Source organism: Hoplias malabaricus, chromosome 11, assembly GCF_029633855.1.
Source record: "Hoplias malabaricus isolate fHopMal1 chromosome 11, fHopMal1.hap1, whole genome shotgun sequence".
Lineage (NCBI taxonomy): Eukaryota > Metazoa > Chordata > Actinopteri > Characiformes > Erythrinidae > Hoplias > Hoplias malabaricus.
The window spans coordinates 33,004,374-33,027,649 of NC_089810.1; the positions used below are offsets into that span (position 1 = coordinate 33,004,374).

The 23,276-nt window shown below is 36.7% G+C and overlaps 1 protein-coding gene across 1 annotated transcript; it reads right to left on the minus strand.

Moving 5' to 3' along the window:
• Positions 1 to 758: 758 nt before the first annotated feature.
• On the minus strand, positions 759 to 21,865 carry si:dkey-119f1.1 (Structural maintenance of chromosomes protein 6-like). The gene is made up of 27 exons (XM_066684856.1): positions 21,710 to 21,865; positions 20,221 to 20,358; positions 19,878 to 19,995; positions 18,434 to 18,539; positions 18,191 to 18,327; positions 17,570 to 17,631; positions 17,183 to 17,263; positions 16,345 to 16,446; positions 14,905 to 15,024; positions 13,780 to 13,878; positions 13,522 to 13,668; positions 11,869 to 11,957; positions 11,627 to 11,791; positions 10,306 to 10,484; positions 10,001 to 10,202; positions 9,440 to 9,554; positions 9,169 to 9,329; positions 7,808 to 7,943; positions 7,300 to 7,380; positions 6,734 to 6,904; positions 6,310 to 6,447; positions 4,755 to 4,900; positions 3,812 to 3,937; positions 3,463 to 3,568; positions 1,662 to 1,814; positions 1,389 to 1,486; positions 759 to 1,226 (listed from the first exon to the last, which is right to left on the minus strand). Exons 2-27 carry the CDS (start codon positions 20,356 to 20,358, stop codon positions 1,121 to 1,123), a joined length of 3,282 nt encoding a protein of 1,093 aa, XP_066540953.1. The 5' UTR covers positions 21,710 to 21,865; the 3' UTR covers positions 759 to 1,120.
• Positions 21,866 to 23,276: the final 1,411 nt, after the last annotated feature.

Genomic DNA, 23,276 nt, shown 5'->3' on the forward strand with positions numbered 1-23,276 from the left:
TTCTGCTGGAAGACTATTTGTTTTCTTCTGAACAATCACAATCTGAACATATATTTAATTAAGTAAAACATGAAATAGACCATGATTGATAAACTAACATTTATCTAAATCTCCTGTTATCACATCGTTGTCTTGTTAAGGTAGTGTCCTCTCAAGGGTCTTCTTATCACTGCTGTGCCGATGGGATTCATCATCTTTCCCACCTGATATGCGGATATGTCTTTGTCAATAGAACTATTACTGACTTTGTTTATTATGTCTCTGTGAAACATGGGCAAAAGCAAATGAATGCCTAGCTCTGAATGAATCCACTCCCCCAGGTTTTAGCTATTGCTGTTCCTCATGCAGGACTTGTCATGGCAGTGGTGTAGCCACAAAACAAAACTCTGTTTATGAATGACTCCCTGCCTTAATTTTATCCTTGAATCATTGGGTCCATTCTTCTTCTTGTCTTCACCTTTTATTAGCAAGTGCTGTTTGATGTGTCCTCTATATCCCCCTCTGATAAAGCAGGTGGCAGTATATAGAAAATTAACTGTAACAAACAGCACCTGCCAATAAAAGATTTGTTTATAGGCATCAATCCAGAGCAAACACTCACTGGCCCATGATATCTGAATCTTTGAGAAGAGACAGTCTCATATGAGTGATTTCTTAAAGATAAATAAACACACGAAGTGCTTCAAAAGGCACCCATTTTGTTTAATGCATGCTCAAGAAAAACATTAGGGTTTTGTTCTTTGACATTGTTCTTTAATTAACTAAACAATTCCATACAAAAATATAATATAACACAGCAATTTAATTCTGTAGAACAGTAAAGTAAGCAGACTGAAGCAGTAAGATGTGTTGAACTGTAGATTTTATATATATATAATGAGTAAAAAAATTATATATATCCATGCTGTGCAAATGACTATGAGGCAGTAATACAACAGAAACATTCAATTTAACAGATCAATAAATACTTAAAGAATATCTAGCTGTAATTATTTGTACAACATTTTTTAGAATAAGGTTTCAGCACATCTAAGTCTGACAGATGTGCAAACAAAGCTAAAATGTACTTGATCCTGATTCTGTCAGACGTGCACTAAATTGAAATGTTTACTCTCTGCTCTCATTCTGGCACCTCAGGGTTTCTTTGACCAAAGGGCAGAGTGGATTGACTACGGTCCGGGTCAGTTAAACGCAGGATACGAGTCAGATTATTCACTGGGAGAGAACTAAAAATAAAGAGGGGAAAAAAAAAAAAAAAAAAAAATAACAGATGACTAAAACAAATATATGTATAAACAATCAACCCTAATCCTAACCCAGAAATTTCTGGGGTGTCAAAAAACAAATGTAACACATTGCAAGACTTATATTATCAAGAAAGTGGTTACCTCATGCTCTGTGGGGTCAGGAAAATAAATTGTCTGTAACGTTGGCTAGCTGCAATCTTCAACATCATGTCCATGGAAATGCGACGATTCACCATGTCCTAAATGAAAGACAACACATTTTAGAAGAAAAAAAATTCAACATTTCAGTTAGTTTTTGTAAAACTTGAAAATTTGTAAAAAGGTCTCCTTTTTTTCCTATTATATTTAGTATATGGATCTGAAATGGCTTTAATAACATGAGGTAGAAATGTTTATGACAGGGATGTGCTTTACCATGTAAACGTCAAATTCATCCAGGCAGCGAAATGGAGCTTCAGCTATTGCCCACAAAGACAAAACAAAACAGACAGTGGAAAATGATCGTTCTCCTCCAGACAAAGATCGCATGTCACTGAGAGTAGCCTTATTCCCTTCTCCAGGCTGCACCTAACAAAGGTGAAAGAAAGAAAGAAAGAAAAAGAAAGAAAGAAAGAGAAAGAAAGGTAAGTAGGTAAGAAAGAAAGAAAGAAAGAAAGAAAGAGAAAGAAAGGTAAGTAGGTAAGAAAGAAAGAGAAAGAAAGAAAGAGAAAGAAAGGTAAGTAGGTAAGAAAGAAAGAAAGAAAGAAAGAAAGAAAGGTAAGTAGGTAAGAAAAAGAAAGAAAGGTAAGTAGGTAAGAAAAAGAAAGAAAGGTAAGTAGGTAAGAAAGAAAGAAAGGTAAGTAGGTAAGAAAGAAAGAAAGAAAGAAAGGTAAGTAGGTAAGAAAAAGAAAGAAAGGTAAGTAGGTAAGAAAGAAAGAAAGAAAGAAAGAAAGAAAGAAAGAAAGAAAGGTAAGTAGGTAAGAAAGAAAGGTAAGTTGGTAAGAAAGAAAGGTAAGTAGGTAAGAAAGAAAGAAAGAAAGAAAGGTAAGTAGGTAAGAAAGAAAGAAAGAAAGAAAGGTAAGTAGGTAAGAAAAAGAAAGAAAGGTAAGTAGGTAAGAAAGAAAGAAAGAAAGAAAGAAAGAAAGAAAGAAAGAAAGAGAGAAAGAAAGGTAAGTAGGTAAGAAAGAAAGAAAGACAGAAAGAAAAAGTGTTTTATACAAAATACAGTATCCCACAATAGTGGTTCCCATTACTCCAGAACTTAGCCTTTAAATACATGGTACAGGTGTGATTTACCAAGGGATTCAGGTCCATTACTGAACTAGTCTCTACTCCACAGATCAGTGGGAGCTGCAGCATCTACTGAATACTTAGTTTCATCTTACAGCCAAAGCCATGATCCACATAGACCTTCCAAACATCAAAGGGATCTCATTGTTGAAACGTATCAGAAGGGTGCAAAAACATTTCCAAAGCAGCAGATAAGCCATGGAATACAGTGAAGACGGAAAAACTGGACAACCCTCCAGAAATGTTCAGACACAAGACGGAAACTGGTCTAGAATTCTGCCCGGAGGCCTACAGCCAGGATAAAGGAGCTGTAGGGTGTTTCTGTCAGGTACTGGTTGTGGACAACATGTCCCGAACTCCTGGTTTCCTCATATGTCTGGGCTATGGTTTCCAGGGTGATACAGCAGCTTTTTCATACAAAGAAATACATCTAAGCCTGGATATTTTCTCAAATCCAGGTGGAAAATATATGGGGTGACCTGAAGAGGGCAGTGCACTGGAGATGCCCTCGCATTTGAACAGACATTTGGACTTTGGAAGAAACACTGGGGGAAAAAAAATGCATGCAGACCCAAAGAGACAAAATGTTATTTTAAGGGTGTGCAAATTTTATGCTACCATGTTATTGTACTTTTTAATGTTTACTCCCTAAAAGATTTCAGTTGGTTTTTCACGTGAATTTTACAAATTATAGGTCAAGTAAAAGTGAAGATTTTTCAAAATCTTGATCTCATAATTTGCATCACAAACCTGATATTTTTTGTGTTGAACATTATTATATATATATATATATATATATATATATATATATATATATATATATATATATATATATATATATATATTGCAATCATTTCAAAAAGCTCTCACCCATAATATACAGCCATTGACCTTTAAAAATAAACGTATATTTAATAATGGTATTAATGTGATAAATATTTCTTACTGCAATAGAAAGGGCCTCTGTCTTGTGGTTGAAGGCCATTGATCCTGTGTATCCTCTCTGGGACAACATGGAGTCAAAATAGTATTTACATCGCACAGAAAGATACCTGCAATAAACAAACAAACGTTATATAAACATGGCCCTTAAATATAATAACTTCAAACAATCCTAAAATAGATGAAGAAACCCCAATAAAACAAGACAAACAATATTTATTGGTTCATTTATTTTAAGAAAATTATCCAATATTAGAATATCAATATCAAAATTCTTTCAATATCTGTGAGTGGTAAACCTGTGAACTTCTTTAGTTAACATGAAGGTGAGATTAGATTCTGGTTATGCTTACCTCCTCATTTCAGTGTAGACGTTGTGTCGGGTGTTCATGATCTTGCTCAGTAGAAGGGTGAAGTGTTTGAGGCCCTTTACTTGCTGGGCAATGCTGTTATACTTTTCAAAGGCCTCCTGGTATTGCCTGAGGAGATAACAGTAAAATACAATGTAACAGGTTCCTATCTGGTTACTTCTGGGCATATTCATCTCTAGGATTAGTGAAAGTATATGTGTTCTTAAGATACTATAATGGTATCTTCATTGGTCAGTTCCAGATCCCTTTAAACACCATATTTTAGTCACACCCACAAAAAAATAAAATAAAATAAAATAATAACAATAATTGGGAAGGAGCTGAACAGAACAATTCAAATTTAACAGAGCAACAGAACAACATAAATGTCTTTTTAAATGTAAGACAACATGAAGTCCACAAAACACACCTATGTAAACTAACAGTAGTATATGAGCTGGCACAGAGCTACACATCGCATTCCACCGTGCATGTTGCAGTTTGGTTATTGTTTTTAACAAATCTGTTTGGTAAACAATTACAATACTAAAAATGGAGCTTCATGACTTTGTAATTCTCAGATATTTGCCGTAATTAACAGTCTCATGTTTTACGATATTATATAGAGACAACCCTATAATTACATACAGCCCTCAGGTTAAATAAATGTAAGCAATTAATTAAAAAATACACCATTTTACCCATGTTTTAAGCCTACAGTGTGATCTATTCAAGAAAGAAAATGTATTTGAGGGGGAGAGAATGAAATACGCACCTGTACCAGCTGATAATTTACAACTGTTTAACATTTAAATTTAAAAAAGCAGAAATTAAACAAAGCTGAATGCTGCATTATGTGGTCGCAGACTGAACTATTTGTTTCATGAATCTGCAAAAGCTTCTTTTTTTTTTTCATTGTAAATGTATAAGGGGATAATATACATACCTGACTATGGTATCCCTGTCTCCATGCTGGTGCTGTTGTGCACTAACTTTATGTTTCAGTTGATTGATCTCATGGTCAAGACTCTTAGCTGTTCTTCTTATTTCTAATCGCTCTTGACAGATTTCTGAAGCTTTTGTTACAGAAGCCTGCGGGACAATATCACAGTAGGTTAACTACAGATAAAATGCTTTTAAGGAGCATTACCTGCCAGGTCAGGAACCTCAGACAAGCACCACTGTTCTGAGCAGTATTCTACTGGCAGCAGAGCATCCCTCAGTCTAATCGCTTTAACAGAGTTTAAGAGGTCCGGTTTATGAATTTCCCAGCATGCATTATGCTAATAGTGAAAAGTCTGGATTGTTTCTGACATTAAGCCGTTTTATTATTTATTAAATATATTATGCTTCTTGAAATATGGAAGCATATCAGTACCAAAAAGAAACTGCTATTGATTTCAATTTTACATTATTGGCTACAAATGGAAAATAGCAGATCTGTGCTCCCTGAAGAAAATGAAGTAACTGGCAAGTGCAAAGCAATTTCTAATTAGTTGGTGATGTTTTCGAATTGTTTGTTTCCTAAACAGTTGCTTGCCCTGTGAAGGACTGGCGCCCCCTCCAGGGTGTATTCCCACCTTGCGCCCAATGATTCCAGGTAGGCTCTGGACCCACCGCAACCCTGATTTGGATAAGCGGTTACAGATAATGAATGAATGTTGCTGGTGGCTGTGAGGGCATGGCTAAGGAATCCAACGAGGTTGCAATGGTATTTCAGGTAGTTGTTAGGAGGTTGCTACAGTGTTGGTAAATAGTACCTGTGTAAATATAGCTACAGGTAACCTACAAGTGTCACACACCCAATAATTTTGCTAGCTGAAAATTGTAGAAGGAAATGAGAAATCAGATGCCTCTAGGAAGCATTTTATACACAAATATCGGTGTAAAATAATCTTCAAATAATTAAAACAGAATGAATTATAGAAATGTCTCGCCAGATTGTGGTTGGGGGGGGGGGGGGCAGCAAGCAGCTAAACTAGTCTTACCTCAGCTCAAGTCTTTTGCACAACTGTTTATATTTCTGCTGAATAAAATAAATTTTGTTGTTTTGTTCCAATCCAGTTTGTTGGATATGCCAGTAATTCTCCTTTTCAGATCTGTCTGGTTACCTCCTGCTTATAAAATTGTGAATGTAACATTTATTTTTTCATTCTGTCAGATCAATAAGGCTGAAGAACAGAGTGCTTTGGTAGAAAATACTGTATAATGGGTCATAGTTCTAGGCTGAAACATCATCATATATCTTTTAATTAATAATAAAGATTATAGAGTATTTATAGAGTATATATATATATATTATAAACAAATATGTACATCATAAAAACAAATTAATTTCCAATCAAATAATTGGAATTTTATTAAAGCTTAAAACCTTTTGATTAATATTCCTTTATCTTTTTAAGAAATAATAATTATGACACATTAAGCAGAAAGGGTAACAGCTCCTGGACTCCACTGCCATGCTGTCTGCGTATTTGTGAAGTATGAACATGTATTACCTTTAGTTCTTGTTCCTTTTTCTCCAAGACCACCTTCTGATCTTGTATGTTTTTGATGTGCGCCTTACGCTTTTCTTCATAATGTTTTTTATGGTGTTTACACTTTTCTACTTCTTGGTCACTCTTACTCAGCTCCTCCTGCACACAGCAATCAATCAATAAATCAATCAAATAAGAAACCTGGGTGAATAGGAAAAACTGGACAGGGCAACTAAAGGCCAGAAACGAGTGTGTGTTCTGGCTCCTTTGTTTGGGTCCTACGTTTGGTTCTGTTTTTATAAGGAGAAAACTGTACCTCTTAAAAAAAAAAAATCATGACAAGGAACGAAAAAAAAGCTTAGCAGTTATGAGAATAAAAACAGGAAAGATTTTAAAAAAGGAGTTTATAAATTGCAATCTACCCGTGTCATTTTATAGAACTGACCTTAATGGGTTCTGCCTCTTCAGCCACACTGTTTATGGTTTCCCTGTGCTGACGGTAGAGAACATCCGCTTCCTCATATTCCTTTTTTAATGTGAGCATCTGCTGCCGCTCAGACTCACATTCTTCTCGACAAACTTCTAATCTGCTGCTCAGCTCCTCTAATTCATCTTCCTAAAGAAAAATAAACAGGGGAACACTTCACTTCTGCTTTGCAGAAATCATCACTCAGAGAACTTATCATTTGTAAGCATAGGTAGATTGATTATATGGCCAAAATATTAATGCACTTCGGTCAGGCTTCAACTCTAATAACAACTTGTGACGGATTAATTTTCAGTCATTTTTGGTTCAAAACCTAACAAAATTGTGGATAATTTGAATTAAATTTAACTGTAAGCTCCAGGATCACCAAAATGATTATTCATGTATGGAAGACTTTTTTGGAGCATTTCTGTTCTGCCTTTGTTTTTCTATTGAATTTAAGAAAATTATCAGCACAGGACAACACATTTAGAAATGGTAATTTATACAATTTCAACAGCAAAATGTTCTAAATAAGGTGTTACCAGTGGTTTCAGGTCCTCTGACTGTGGTTCTTCCACATTTCTCAGTTCATTAATCTCCAACTGAAGCTTCCGGCACTGAACCTTGATAAAGAAGAAAAAAAAAGTGTTTTGAAGTAGAACCCTGATTGACTTTCAATTTGTGCATATTTCAAAAAAGACTGAGAGGACAAATACAAACTTTTGTTCTGTGAAAACTGCAAATTTTACAAAGATTTTTAACTGCATATACATATTTTTAAAATGTGACTTACCATGGTTAACTTTTAAAATACATTAAAAAAAAGCCTTTACTAAATCTCTGCTCATATATTTGTGTAAACGTTTTCTTTCTACTGACAGCTTTTAATGCTAACATAGCAGGTGTACAAGCCACACGTCAGGCGAGTGTGACAGTGTAAACACTAAGATGGAAAGGAGCACGTCCCTAGCTGTCAAAAATTCTGTACAAAAAACATTTAAATGAAGTAGGTACTTCTGGAGCAAGAAAGACTGAAATATAAATATTAACCTTGATCCTTCTTTGATTTTCAAGGGCTCTCTTCAGCAGAGATTCATTCTGATGAAAGTTTTCATTAACATCACCAATCTGCTGTTTGAAATTTTTTAAATTTGTCTCTTGAGTGCTCAAGGCTGCTTGTAAATGCCTAAAGAGAGAGAAGCAAAACTGAGAAATGGGGAAAAAATAATAATAATAATGACACACCTGACATTTACTGAGCTTGTTTTAAGAGAAGTAGTATATGTAGAAGTATTATTAAGACGTTATTTTATGTTCTTCATACACGTGTTCAGCTAAATATTGGAATATATATATATATATATTTCATTTGTTCATTAAAACAAATGAGGCCAAAATCTCATTTTACAACGTGGATTCCAAAATAGTAATGTTTAACTCAGATGCAGTACATAATGGTGTAGAAGTCACTGACATACACTGTGTCCCTGGATAAAGTGATGTGCTCAAAAACCTTGACAGAAGTCAAAACTTTTTGACGAGGACAGTGAGCAGAAAGACTCCGAAAGGTCTTTTTACGTTTTAGAAGATTTAATCCAATCAGATTTGAAAAGGTTTCTCGGCTTAAAATTTGAAATCATGTGACAGAGATACAGTAAACATTTTTCATTCTCAATTCTGGCTGCTGCTGGGCACAAAGATGTAATATGAAACAAATATCTACATTGTTGCTTCCGGATGAAAAACAAATCTCTCTAAAGTTAAATGAAATTTTAAAGATATGAACAAGAGCAAAGGCAGAGTCTGAGATCAGTGTCGCTGAACTGTTTTTATTGCAGCTAGCAACTCTTGGTAAATAGTAACTAATTTTCATATTTATAAAATATCATTTAATATCCCTTGTCATTATTATTTTTTTAATCTTGCACACTAGTTAGTGTGAGAGATGAAACAATTATTTTTATGAGATTTTGCAATTTTGTATTTTTGCTTCTGGGCTCCTCCTAGTACTCTCCTGAAATCAAGAGGGAGCCAGAAGGATGTGGGCTAGTTTCCTACCCTCCTGCAAATGTTATATTGTGCGGTTTCTGCAGTGCTGAGCCCAGAGTAGCCACGATAGAGGCTGTATTCTCCCTATTACAGCTCAAGGGAATATCCAAATGATTTTGAACCTGTAATCTTAAGGTAAAAATATTACCTTGTGTTCCTTTAAATCTGTGTAAATATGATGTAGGTGATTAATCACAGTTCCACATGTTCGGGTAACACTGACAGCAAGTAATGAACATCATGGTGAAATTATTAAATTCAATTCAGTTTAGCTTCATTTGACATATAACATACCTTGTCTGTTTACTCTGATGAAAAGACTTCATTTTACAGAATTTGTATTTATGAGACAAAAACCATACCTGATTTCCTGCTCCACATCATGGCTGAGGTAGAGCGCTCTTTGTTGATCTGAGGAGTAGTAGCGGTTACTGTACACTTGGTCACCTTCACATGTAAATGCCTCTCTGCAATTGCGAGGAGGGTTTCCACACTGCATCACTCTCCTAGCATCTTTATTATTCTACATGAAACAAGTGCATAGCCGTAAAAGTTTAGAGCTGATCAGATGTCATTTTTACAAAAGTCTTAAGATAAAAACAAAATAAATATAGCGCAGTCCTACTTTCTCACCTTAATAAGTAGAATGGTTTCTACACCTCTCATGTCAATCAAACAATTGGCAACAACTGGATTCTCAATGTAGAGGGCCTGGAGCACTGATGGGTATTCAGGATGTGTGACAGCTCTGTCAGGAGTAAAGAAAAGTTTAGTTAAAACTAAAAAGAAAAAATATATATATATCAAATTTGTCCCTGACACACTTATATCATTTGCGAACTGAGGATACACATAACTGTGCATGTGGCGTATTCTGCAGTTTTTGCTCAATTTTGTCAGATGCGTGATTCAGATTAACAAACTACAATCAAATTGGTCAGTGAGCAAACTGTTAGTATTTTCTTTGATTTCTGTCAATTAAATAAAGCTTCAATATAATCAAAAATTACAGGTTCTTGCTTTTACTGAAGTTTAAAAAAAATAATCCCATTTCTAGGTTTTAGCATCCAAACATGTCTGTCTTATGTAACTGCATCGGAAAAATGTGATTAAAGCACATTTAAATAAACGTATATCAAGTACTGCTTTAGTTATTTTCCCCCTTCATGACAAGGAAGGTAAGACTGTAGGCACCTATCTCTGACGTTGTAAGGTGTGTCAGTAAATTCACTGACAATAATTTGAGGTCTTCGCCCTTGTGGAAAACAGCGACCCATGAGGGACTGTAGCACTCTCTCATCGTTGTAGTTATCACAGCAGAAAGCCAACATTAGGTTTTTCAAACAGTTCTCAACAGCAAGTGCCATGTCAGGGTCCCTCAATCGGATGCAGAATCCTACAAACAAACATTGAAAACTACTGTCAAACATCTTCACCGGAAATCTGCTCATCACAAACTGGTCCATAACCCAGCAACAGGTAAAAACAGGTCCTCTTACCTAGTGGACCAACAGGTTTTCTTCTGAACTGTCCTTTAATATGGGCCTCTTCTATGGCTGCTAAAAATTCTGGCATTTTCTCACCAAATCGTCGAAGCCCACCCTGTCTACTACCCTCCATAGCGGCCAAATCCCTTTGTTTGGCATCTAAAGCACGTTTCAAGTCCTGCTCCTCTCGTCTAAGGAGGGGGCACAGAGACAAAGAGTGGAGAAGATGTTGAAAGAGAAGAAAAAAGAGAATACGAAAGGAAATCCAGGTCAACAGAAACAATAAAAGTATTTAAAGCATTCAAATATTTATGAAATACTAGGAAAAATGTATAAATATTCCTGCAAATATACACATCCCTGTTTCCAAAAAGATTTTTTTTTCAGAATTTATTCATAAAACGCAGTAAAAAAAAGAATCTGTGATGTGTTAATGCTCCTGAACATTTATCTAACTCACAAACGAAAAGAAAATATTACCAATTGTTACTCACTTACGCAATTATATTATACAATTAATTTATATTTTTATGCCTACAACACACTCCACTAAATGGTATAAAAGAAGCATTAAACCAAAGCTCAGTCTTGAAATCAAAGAGAGTTCAATCCTTTCATTTTGTGTCAAAATTCTGCAGCAAAGTCCCACAAGATCAGCGGGTACAGAAATACTCAAACCAGCTCATCTGGCCCCATCAATCATGTCATGGTCAAAATAACAGATCACATTTTCCCCATTCTGACCGTTCATGTGAACATTACATTACAAAGTTGCACTGCTGCCACGACTGGCTGATCATATAACTTCATCACTGAGGTGTACAGACGTAAATCTGTCAAAATATCTTTCTCAAAAACTTGAAAAAGCTTTGTGTACAGCTATTCTCTTGGTTCAAGCATCACCGGACCTGACTGAACACTGCAAAACTAACAAACTGCTGGGGTTGGATCGGGCACACTTTTCAGCAGGTGATTGTACTGCAATAGAGTTTTGGGTGACGCTGAGGTGACAAAGATGATTTTAAAAACCTTCAGTTTCACTGTATCATATATACAAAGAAAAGGTTCACTGAAGGAAGTTAAGACATATATTATGCATCTACTGTTTGCCGTAATCATTTAATCCCTTTCTTTATGGGTTTAGTATTCAGGATCCAAAAAAGAGTTTCTGAGTACTGCTGAGATACAGTCCGCCTCTCACTAGTTCACACTCATATGAACAGATCCAGGGTTTGATGGATGACAGGAGATTGCTACCTAGCAGAATACATAAACTTCATAGTGAACATATTTTTCTAAATATATCTTTAAAAACAGATTGGTGTTTACTCACCTCATTTTACCAAGTCTGTCCTTAGCTCCAGTGCAAGCTTGCTGAAACTGATCGATCTGCTGAGCCAGTGTAGACTCCTGGAAGGTCAGAGTCTCCAACTCAGCCTGAAGGTGACTTATTTGCTGCATGCGGTTCTGAGTGTCTGCTGCACTGGTCTGAGAAATACTGAGGAGAAAAACACACATCAGTCATGTATGAGGCATAACATAATTTAATCTGATGTATGTCTTCAGTGTACAAACCTTTGCTTCAGTTCATTGATGCGTTTAGTCAGCTGCTCTTTGTCCCTCTCCAAGTCTCTCGTCTTAGTCTTTTGCCTATGAAAACCAGCCTGAAGGAAGTGATACATAAATCAAAATATTTTAATTTCACAAGGTATGACTTTACGATACATTACGACTTTATTTATACATTTAAAAAAATTATATTTTTTGCGACATTAAAACCCAATATGTGCAGTGCTTGGTGTCTGCCAAAATTTGCATCTAGTGATGGCCAGATTTCTCTATTTTGGTCCCATCCGAATGAAGAACCTTCTTCCAGTTGAGCTTGGAGTCTCCCACATGATTTTGCGTAAACTGTAGAGGAGCTTTCTTCAACAGCCTCCTATCATGATTTGACTGGTTAAGAACTCGGACAACAGCTGTAAGCATGGTCAGAGGTGTCTCATGTCCTCCCTCACTCATCTCGTTCTTGCACTCTCAGTCTGTGCCATATAGTCTTGCACTCTCTTACACCTGTGCCATATTCCTTACATTTCTCTATGAAGGATGTACTTGAACTCAAGTGGACATTCATCCATACATTATCCACCGCTTATCCAGGTTCAGGTCGCGGGGGAAGCAGTCTGAGCAAAGAAACCCAGATCTCCCTCTTCCCAGCCACCGTCTCCAGCTCCTCTGGGGGTATACCGAGGCGTTCCCAGGCCAGTCGAGACATGTACTCTCTCCAGCGTGTTCTAGGTCTTCCCCGGGGCCTCTTCCCCATTGGACATGCCCGGAATACCTCACCAGGAAGGCGTCCAGGAGGCATCCGGACCAGATGCCCGAACCACCTCAACTGGCTCCTCTCGACGTGGAGGAGCAGTGGCTCCACTCCGAGTCTCTCCCGGATGTCTGAGCTCCTAACCCTGTCTCTAAGGGAGAGTCCAGACACCCTGCGGAGAAAACACATTTCAGCTGCTTGTACCCGCGATCTCGTTCTTTCGGTCAATACCCAAAGCTCATGACCATAAGTGAGATTTGGGACGTAGATCGAATGGTAAATTGAGAGCTTTGCTTTTCTGCTCAGCTCTCTCCACCACAACGGACCGGTACAGAGCCCGAATTACTGCTGACGCTGCACCGATCCGCCTGTCAATCTCCCGCTCCATCTTTCCCTCACTCGTGAACAAGACCCCGATGTATTTCAATTCCTCCACTTGAGGCAGGATCTCACTTCCAACCTGGAGAGAGCACTCCACCCTAGTGGACATTCAGTGATTTAGAAACATTTTTGGATGCATCCTGACACTTTTCAATAAACTCAAAAATGAGATTTATGGAGTGTCATTTTGTCTTTATGGAATAACTGGAGTGAGCAATCAAAAACTGATTAACCAGTGACCAGATTATCCAGAATCAGGAGTCTTCATACTGCAATTGCATACACATTTACATTGTCTTGTAGAAATCTGTTTTAACTTTGACATTATAGACCAAATATTTTTGTGAATCCCAAATATTTCAACCATGATTCCATTTATAAAAGCAATAAAAGGAGAAAACATCCAAGGGGTTAATACCTTAAATAGCCATTATACAAGTAGTTATCCTGCTGCTTTGTCAGTATTATTATCGTAACGAGTTCAGGCTTCTGAGGGAGACAAACTCAAACACTTTGTTATCATCATGTACCTCTGCTTTTCGAAAGGCTTTGTTGCAATCCTGTGCTTTGTCACGAAGTAGACCACATTTTGGCTGCAGAACTTGCACACGCTGAGTAACAGACTCCAACTGATCATGAAATGTTTTATACCTTTGTTCGGCTTCTTCCACTTTTTCCTGTAAAGAAGTGCGAAAAAACAGTGTTAGGAATAGACACTTTGAATTAGAATTGTGAACTGCAACACTTTAATATTTAGTGTAAATTTATGCTGAAAATTATTGAATCACCTTCCACTCGTCCACTTTCTGATCATATTTAATGGTGGATTTATCTTCCTCTGCGATCCTCCCTTTCATCTTGTTAACTTCCTGCTCCATTTCAGCCACCTAAGACAATTAATGTTAAAACAAGTAATGTTCAGGACTTTGTTAAAAATAAATAAATAAAAAATACCAGCAGATGTTTCTGGGTGGTGCGTTAACTAGAACCTGAAAAACCTCAAAAAACACTTCAGTTTCCTTTTTAAAATTTGTTTTCAATTCTCCTCTTAGCATTGTGTCCCACTCTTTATTGATGCGATTGATTGTTATTTGTTTCTTATCAAGGAAAGAAAAATTGAGTTACCGATCTTACATATGACATTATATCCATTATCATTTTTCTAAACTACGAATTTATGGGCATAGTTTAGGCAAAACAATAACAAAGAGCAGAATGGTCTTGAACAACCTATTCAGATTATATTAAAAGCTGTGTTTAGAATAAAATTATACAGGATAAGATGGAAAAAAATCCACAGAGCAAATTCATTTAAAGTTATGTATTCATCCAGTCTAATCCATGTTTCCATGAGGCATATTGCATGAAATCAGGATTAATTCTAATTTAAATTTTATCACAATCTGAGTCTCAAAGTAGACCCTATGTGCCTAAGTGGACCCTATACAATGGTGCTTCGGCCAGTCTGTCTGTTGCCTGGCTTTAGCATGGTTTATCAGATGATCTACTCCACTTTTCTGGCTCAATAAGAAACTATGCCCTACACTGAAGAAAATAGGGGCAGCACCCTCCCCGGTGGGGTGTTGACCATTTTGTGTCGAAAGGCCCAGCTGGACCTCAAAATTAGACCAGTTATAAGTAAATCCCAATTAGTTTTCAGAGCATCCCTTGAATAACCAGGACATTTCTGCATATATCAACCTCTGGGATAATGTACACTCAACTTTAATATTAAACTTGGTAATTTCTCATAATATATAAAAATGTAATACCCCATAATCGCAGACCTCAACAACTTTAAATCAATAATATTAAAAACATCAAGTCTGGTGGAAATTAAATCAGTATTTCATGTGAAAGACTTGATCCACACTTGATAGATTTGCTCAAGTATAGGATGCTACACCGCTCACCAGTGCCCATGCCATCTGATGCTTTAACCGATCAAGTTTCTCCAGCATTTCATCTAGTGAGGCCAGATTTTTATACCGCTCTTCCTTCTCCTTGTATTTACGACGCATTTCCTGCAGAGTCTGTATATGGAAGAAAGGTGAAGGGTGTATTAATTAAGGAAAAACAAAGACAGCAACAGAGAGAAAAACAAAGAGAGAGAGAGAGAGAGAAGTGCGAGAAGGAGGGAGATAAAGACAGAGCAAGAGAAACAGAAGATGAAGAAGAGAGAAAATAAGAGTGAGGACATGAGAGAGCTCATGAAACACAGGTTTAAAATGAGTGCATTGAAGATTTGCTTTTGATGATCATTCAAAAGTTGTAATTCACACCTACTCTGCATGACAACAGAACACACACAGCATTGCACCAGATTTCATTTTAAAAAAAAAGGAACAGAAGTGTGCCTCACCTGAGCAACGAGTAACGAGTACCTGAGTAATGGCTAAGGTCAAGCAAACAAGCAAGTTCCCAAAATAATAGAGAAAAAAAATAGAGAAAGTGTTCTAAAGGAATCTGTTTAGAAAATGTTTCATATCAATCAAACATCCCTGCCTTTAAAGCAAGAATAAACACAAATAAGTAGCAAAGAAGGTAAACAGATCGTTAGGATTTGACTTTGTAGGTGATAATGCCTTCTACATCAGTCACATGAAATGTATACAGAGCTGAACATCTACCAGATGTTACCCTTCACAGACAAAAATGATGAAGATTCACAAAGTAAATTTTCAAGGTCTTAGTATGCAAGCTTCTAAATAAATTTGTGTAGCAGTCAAAAATTCACCCTCAGATAAACTCTTTAGTAGGGGACAATAGGTAAACTGTTAACTTTTAATTTCATTTATCAATTTTATTTACAAATAGGGCTGGACAATTATTCAGTATTAATACATATTGCAATATAAAATGTTTCAATAACAATGATGTGATTCTTAAACACATTTTAAATATTTCAATATACATTTTTCATCTGTCACTGACTAGTGGTCATTAAAGGGTGCTGTCATTCGTTAATTCACTCAATTTTAAAGTTAGATTAATATTAATATAAAGCCAATAGGTTTGTTTGGAGTGGATGTTGTTTTATGTTAGTTCCAGGCAGTTTTTTGTGGCTTTTATGTTGTTTAGATCGATATTGCAATTATATTATATAGCCTAAAATTTAGAAATATATCGTGATAGAAATTTTGGCCATATCGTCCAGCCCTATTTACAAAGCCTTTTTTTTTTTAAACAACAGTTTTAATATCATCTGTGCAGAATGTAATTTCGTAGCTCCTGTGTGTGTAGTCATGGGCCTGAAGATAAAGATTTAATTCCAATGTACGCAAGTTACATAGAAGATTAAAAATAATGACCATCTAACTTCACATGAAGAATTTTTGACACCAGATTCTTACCTCCTCATATTTCTCCACTGTGTTATGGGTCACAGTTTTAGTTTCCATAATGTAGCTGTAATCTTCTTTCATCTGTTCCAGCTGAGTTGCCTTCATGAAAAACTGGAATAAATCATTTTAATGATTACACTCACTATGCGTATAACATGTTTTCATGAATCAAACATTCTGAATACAGCAGCAGAGAGTACAATGTGTATATGACAACCAACAGAGTGTCTCAGGTTCTCAGGTCTCCAGGAGTTTCAAATCAAAGAAGAAAAAAATTTGCTTAATGTGCTGCTGTTTTATGTTGCTCCATGGCTTTGAAAAAACAACGTTTTGTTCCGTGAATACAAGTTATATTGAAATATATGACCACTTGACCTTGAGTTGACCACTTGACCTTGAGTTGAGGCTGTGATCATTTCGGGGGAGACAGGCTGACACAGGCCTGATCCCATTTCTTATTTTGTGTCTTTTTAAGTGTCATCTTGCCCCTTGGGACAGGGAGCGGAGATTTATTTCTGACTAGATATTTCTCAAGGATTTGCCTTTGTAAATATACCACATTAGTACATTTGTGCATGTGCTAAATAAATTATATCACATATGTTTTATCCTGTTCACCTAGTGTTTTGACTGATTACATTTTAATTATTGCATACATTTGTTTTATAGCACTTAGATTTTCAACACAGGGATTTGGTTATTTCTGAAACATATAGCATCTAAACACAAACTATATCATCTGAAAATAAGACTAAATATTAATTTGGAGTTTTGCATAGTTGTATAGAGTAAACACATTAAGGGAATGAAAGTGTACACCACACAAATACGAAGACTTGTCCCTCACTTTGTACTTGTCCCCTTCTCCTTTAGAGTGAAGGAAGTGTTTGCTCATTTCCTGTGTGAGCACAGAGACAGGATTGTCCACCTAAATAAGAGAGTGAGAGAAATTAGATACTGTGTAAATAATGGACAGACTGGGCATCCCTATCCCTTCTCATATACAGAAATCAGCCATAACATTACAGCTACCTCGTTTGCACACTCACTGTCCATTCTCTCATCTCCACTGACCATAGAGGAGAGTATAGATAATAGTATATTACATCTGGAAATACCACATGAAAAAATTATATTAATTAATTAACAGGCTGCAATGTGACTAAAGCTATGGACTGTACAGGCTATGATCATCAAACTTAAGTCTGAAATTTTGTAACCAGTACTGATTTACCTGAATGTTGAAGTGATCAAGGATAGCAACCAGCTCCTCCTTTTTAGATGACACAAGTTGACCTACAGAAATCAAGTGAATCAGTGTCAATTTTAATACAAAGGAAACTGCATCTAAAACTGTATTTCTCTTTCTGGATTACTGCTTGTTCTGTAATCACATGCTTGGTAGATTTAAAATCGATTTATGGCCCTAAAACCTTCACTTCACAAAGAGGCAACGGTGCACTGCCTGAAAATGAAGACAGAGTAAAGTCCCATTATATCTAAATAAACAGCAGTATGTCAACCCAGAGAGAAGTAAATATCTGATTTCTTATTCTAACACTACCAGTGTGTTGACTTATTTCATTGGCTAATCTATGGACTTCTGCAGTCTCTTAACTATTCCTTTCAAGTGCTCCCACTATTTCTATATTAAATTCATAAATCTTCACTTACTATGAAAATTTTTAAATTATTATTATTTAGCTTTGGTGTCAAGCAAAAGAGGATTGGTTTCCATTCAGAGTCCAGATTACGCTCAGTGCTTCTCACCTGGTGCTCAGACCCTGGAATTCTGTAAATCTGTATCTCTCTCCAGTATTTCTCTGTTTTACATTGCAAGCAAAGTTTTGTCTACCTGTGCTGCTTTTGAGTTTGTAGGTCCTTAATCCCTCACTGGAGATGCGAAGATCTATGGAAATGGATTGGCCAAACACGTCCGGTTTGTACGCGTCCTGTCCTCGGTTCCTCATAGTGACTGAAATTTCTGCAGAGCTGATGTTGCAGGACACAAAAAAAGACAAAACATGTTTAAAAGGAAACCTAAGAATGCTGAAACCCGAACAAATAAACACAATGAAAAGTAAAGTAACACAAATACCTCTCGCCTTCTTTGACAAAGCCTTTGAGAGATGAGCCCCTGTTGGTGGTCTGTGCTTTTCCTCCCAAACCAACAATAAGGGCTGTGAGTATGGCACTTTTACCACCTAACAGAAACAAAGATGCACATGGTCATGACTAATAGCAGCTAAATTAAACATATTTTATGTTCTTGGTTTCCTCCCCATATTCCTGCCCCAGTACAATAAGAACATACTGTTTTGAAACTTGTTGACTGAAAAATACAGTAAGAATATTTTCTACTTGCATTTAGTGTCATTCCACACAGAGCAAATATAAAAAACACACTTGGAAAGAGAAAACTAATGTGTTTGCTGCATCCAGCACTACACTGAACATAGAGTGCACATTTTTGTTTGTACGTTTTGTCTCAGAATCTGTACAAGGTCTAAATCTTTCCCCAACTCAATGCCAGACTGAAAGTTTCCACTCTGACCCAAATAAATTAAAGTTGCTCTCATCGCTAAAGTGAACTCAGGACCAGTTCTCCTTCATCCACACAAAATACTCCTCAGGAAATATAAGTCTAGACTTTTAGTCTGAATACTCTTCAATGCCAAGATAGAAATTTGCCCCATTCAACACTGAACAATACCAGCTGCAGTGTAGAACCTATTCCCCATCAAGAGTCTCTATACCACCCTGTTCTCTGCAGCTTTTATCTTACAAGTATGACAAGTATTTATGGAGACTTGAATGAGTGTAATAGTTCACAAGCTGCATTCACAAGGCTTTCCTCAGACTGGAGTAAATGGCTCAACATCTTGCAAAATGTTTACCAGTGTTGCCAGATAAAGAGTATTTGTCAGATAATTAAGGAAATTAACACAAGGTGCCAGATTAGCACCAGCATCCTTAAGTGTTGGAAGAGAATCTCCCCCACGCCCTCTGCTGCAGCTTTCTGAATCTGAAACAGAGCTCGAACTAGGAGGGGTAGACCACTCCACTACTTCTGGAACAGGCAGAGACACTGCTGGTGAACAGACAGCAAACTATAGGTTAAAACATTGTCTTTATCTCAGTTATGACCAAAACTGACAGACTGTTAGCCACAGTGTATAAAGCGATGGTCATACATATAACCTTAGTGCAATGTCTTCAAGAGCTGACGAACCAGATGGTCTGCACTCAGGGCTCTTTCAACTTGTCCTCCTACTGCAGCATGCTAATGTTTATTAAAAGGGATCCATCAAAAGAGGGAAGCAAATATACACCAGACCTTTCAGACTGCATGCACAGCAGAAACTAATGGTGTTTCTGAGTATCCAAACTGAGATCAAGGACAGTGAAGGGTCGCTGAACTTGTGTGAAAGTCACAGGTCATGGATTGGGTCACAGGCAGAGTTGAGACCAAGGGATCTCACAGAGAACAACTAATACATGTTTAATCACAGTAAAAAAGCAATGTAAGAGAAAGAACTTACTTCCATTATTTCCAACAACAAAGTTGACATTGGACCCAAATGTAAAGGGTCCAAGAAGAGAATGGCACATGAAGTTCTTGAGAAATATTTTCTCTATGATGCCCACCTCACCAGATGCCTGAAAAGAAAAGGAGAAACCTTAAAACAAAGCCCAAAGGAGACTGAAAAGATGCAGACATTTAGTGCTCTGCAGAATATTCGCTGAGCCATAACTAAAGTAGTATCAGTATTAGTAAGAATATTTATTTGAAAATGCAAGTTCACAGAAACTGTACAAAAACAATATTAAGGTTTTGTGTGTTTCTGAACTAAATGGAGAAGTGTGTTTGTCTGTGTGCATTACATTTTGTTGTGTCCCAAGCACACTGCCGCCGAGATCATAGTGAATACTTTCTTCCTTGTCTTCCGACGGCTCTGCATGTGAGGACCTCGCCTTTTTCTGTGGAGTGTTCACAGGATGACTGGATTTCCTCTTAGACATCTGTAAACACACAAACTGGGTATTTTAACGCAATCTGTTAAACCATTTAATTCAGGAGAAAGGAGCGACCTCACCAAAGACTGATATAAGATACAGATACAGTTCTACCTGTTCTCGTTTCCTTTTGAATTATATTATTTTAGCACGAGAAGACATAGCAAACACAGACATAAGAACAATACCAAAAGGAAAAGTGCAGAGGATAAAAGTACAAGCCCTTATTGACATCACTGTAAGAGGAATAAAATCACAAACTTTTATTCATCAAACATTCATCACAACAAAATATATATAAATAAAAAAAAAAAACAGAAAAAACAACCAGAACATTTGGAATCATAAAAAGCAGAAACTTCCAATGGAAAATGTTCACGTTTTGTATGTTTTATAAATTAACTGCATTTAATATTTATTTATAAATATAAATAAATATATTTATATTTATAAACAAGCCAACACAGTCCAGCATAATCCAACAGATGTACTTGGCTAAAACGGTTGTATCTAACTGTCAGGAAATACAAAATATAATTCTATGAAAATGACCACAAAACATTTAGGGTATGGAGCCATTCTGTGACCAAAATATTAAATGTCTTAATACTTTTTACACAATAACGTACCAAAACATGTTTATTCCTCTCTATGTCCCTGTGAGTATTATTGTATGTGTGTGTGTGTGTTAAGAGGGTGGGGCAGTTTGCTGTATTTTGTGCTGCTTTGTGTTAGGTGTGGTTATGTATACTTGTAGCTACTGTAAGGCTAACTCTGTAGAAGTCCTGTATAAGGAGAGTTTTGTGTTATAGTTGTTTTGTATAAAGAGAGTGTGTTGTATTTGTGTAGGGGCAGTTTGCCGTGCTTTGTGCTGCTTAACTGTGTATAAAATGTCAGTTGTGTTGTAGTTGTATATAAAGAGGTTTTGTAGTTGCTGATATGACTCTGATGACGTTTGCTTTGTATTTTGTGTTGCTCTGTGTTTGGTACAGTAACAGTAATAGTTGTATTTATGTATAAAGGGTCGTGTGTTGTAGTTGTTGTGCATAAAATGTCAGTGTGTTGTAGCTGTTGAGTAATTGTAGTTTGCTGTACTGTAGCCGGTGTTAGTGTGATGTAGGAGTCACTGATTATATACAGACTCAGACTTTGATTTTTTTTACTCCTAAAGAAAGGGCAGTTACTCGGCGAATGAGTCAGAAATAAACAATGAGTGAAATGTCAGAACAAATAAGAAAAACGTCAACAATATATAATGAGTGAAATAAGTCGGAATACATAAGAAATAAGTCAGAACTAAATAATGAGTGACATAAAGGATAAAAAAGAGGCGCCCCTTCAGAAAAAAAAGAATTACCTCAGACCTGCTCCCGCGCCGCCGTCCCTTCCTCTGCTCCTGGAAGAAGCGTCAGGGAGGAAACTAGATCCTCATACCGCCACCTAGCGATTCTGCCGAGACCAGGCAGCTGCTCCTACACAACTTCCAAACACATCAGCCATAACAACACTACCAACTTCTTGTTCCTTAACTCAAGGTCCATTCCCTCAGCTCCACTCTGTAGTTCTACAATTACAGATTTACTTAGATTGGGGAATAATTCTTAGTTCTGCAGCGACATTTTGGTTGTTTGTTAATGCTTAGGAGTGGAACAGACACAGCAGTGCCGCTGGAGTGTTTACACCCTCGCTGTGTGTTCCCTATTCACTACATAGTGCATTATTTTGTGGTTCCGCCGTTTTGTAGCAGTATCCAAAAACATAGTGAACAGTTTTCAGGGACATCAAACAATCCCACAATGCAGTGCAAACAGTAGTGTACAACTAGAGCTAAATTTCCAAATTCTGATATTGATACGAACAATATAAAAGCCATAGAAAAACGTATAAAACCGATAAGGATCATGAAATCACCATTAATCATAGACCTCTTGGTTTTGTCAATATTATTATTAACCTGACTTTAAAACTGAGTGCAATTAACTGTAGATACTGTATTTTAAAATATTGAAATGTGTTTAAAAAATCATATAGCATATCATTATTGAAACTTAATCTATTGCTTAATCTATATATTGATATTTATTTACTGTCCAACACTAGCTTCCTGAAGTTATGATGAATTGATTAAATTAACAGCTGTGGCAATATTTAAAAATCAGGGTTGTAAAAGTGATATACTCACTTATAAAACAAAATTTCAACATACCAATAGTGTTGTGAAACAGTCTGAGGTCAACATGAACATTCATTCATTATCTGTAACCCAGTTCAGGGTCCCGGTGGGTCCAGAGCTTACCTGGAATCATTGGAAGCAAGGCGGGAATACACCCTGGAGGGGGCGCCAGTCCTTCACATGGCAACAAACACAAACACATAGAATGTGGGAGGAAACCTACACAGACAGAACACACCACACTCCTAACAGAGGAGCTGGGAGCGGGAATCGAACCCACAACTTCCAGGTCCCTGGAGCTGTGTGACTGCGACACTACCTGCTGCGCCACCGTGCCTCCCTCGACTTGAACAGTTTAAAACTAAACATGATATATATGTCCAGTTACTCATATCTCTCCCACATGTGAGACAGGCACATTGTAAACACATTTTAGAGTAAATACAGTAAAGCACATTTATTCATTTATCTTTAGTAAGTGCTTCATCCAGTTCAGAGTCCCAGTGAGGCTGAATCCTACTAGGAATCACTCACCAGTATTTTAACCACTGTCTCGGTTCTGTTCTCTGATTCTCTCGGTTCTGGGTCCATTAGGTCGATTTGTTTGAAAAAAAAAAGTGTTTCTTACATAAACATTTTTATAATATTTATATTCCAAATCTGTGTATTGTGTTCCTAATATTCTTAATGATTATGATTTGCTAAAGGTCAATTGCTCTTTAAAGAAGTGTAACTGAATTACTATGTTATT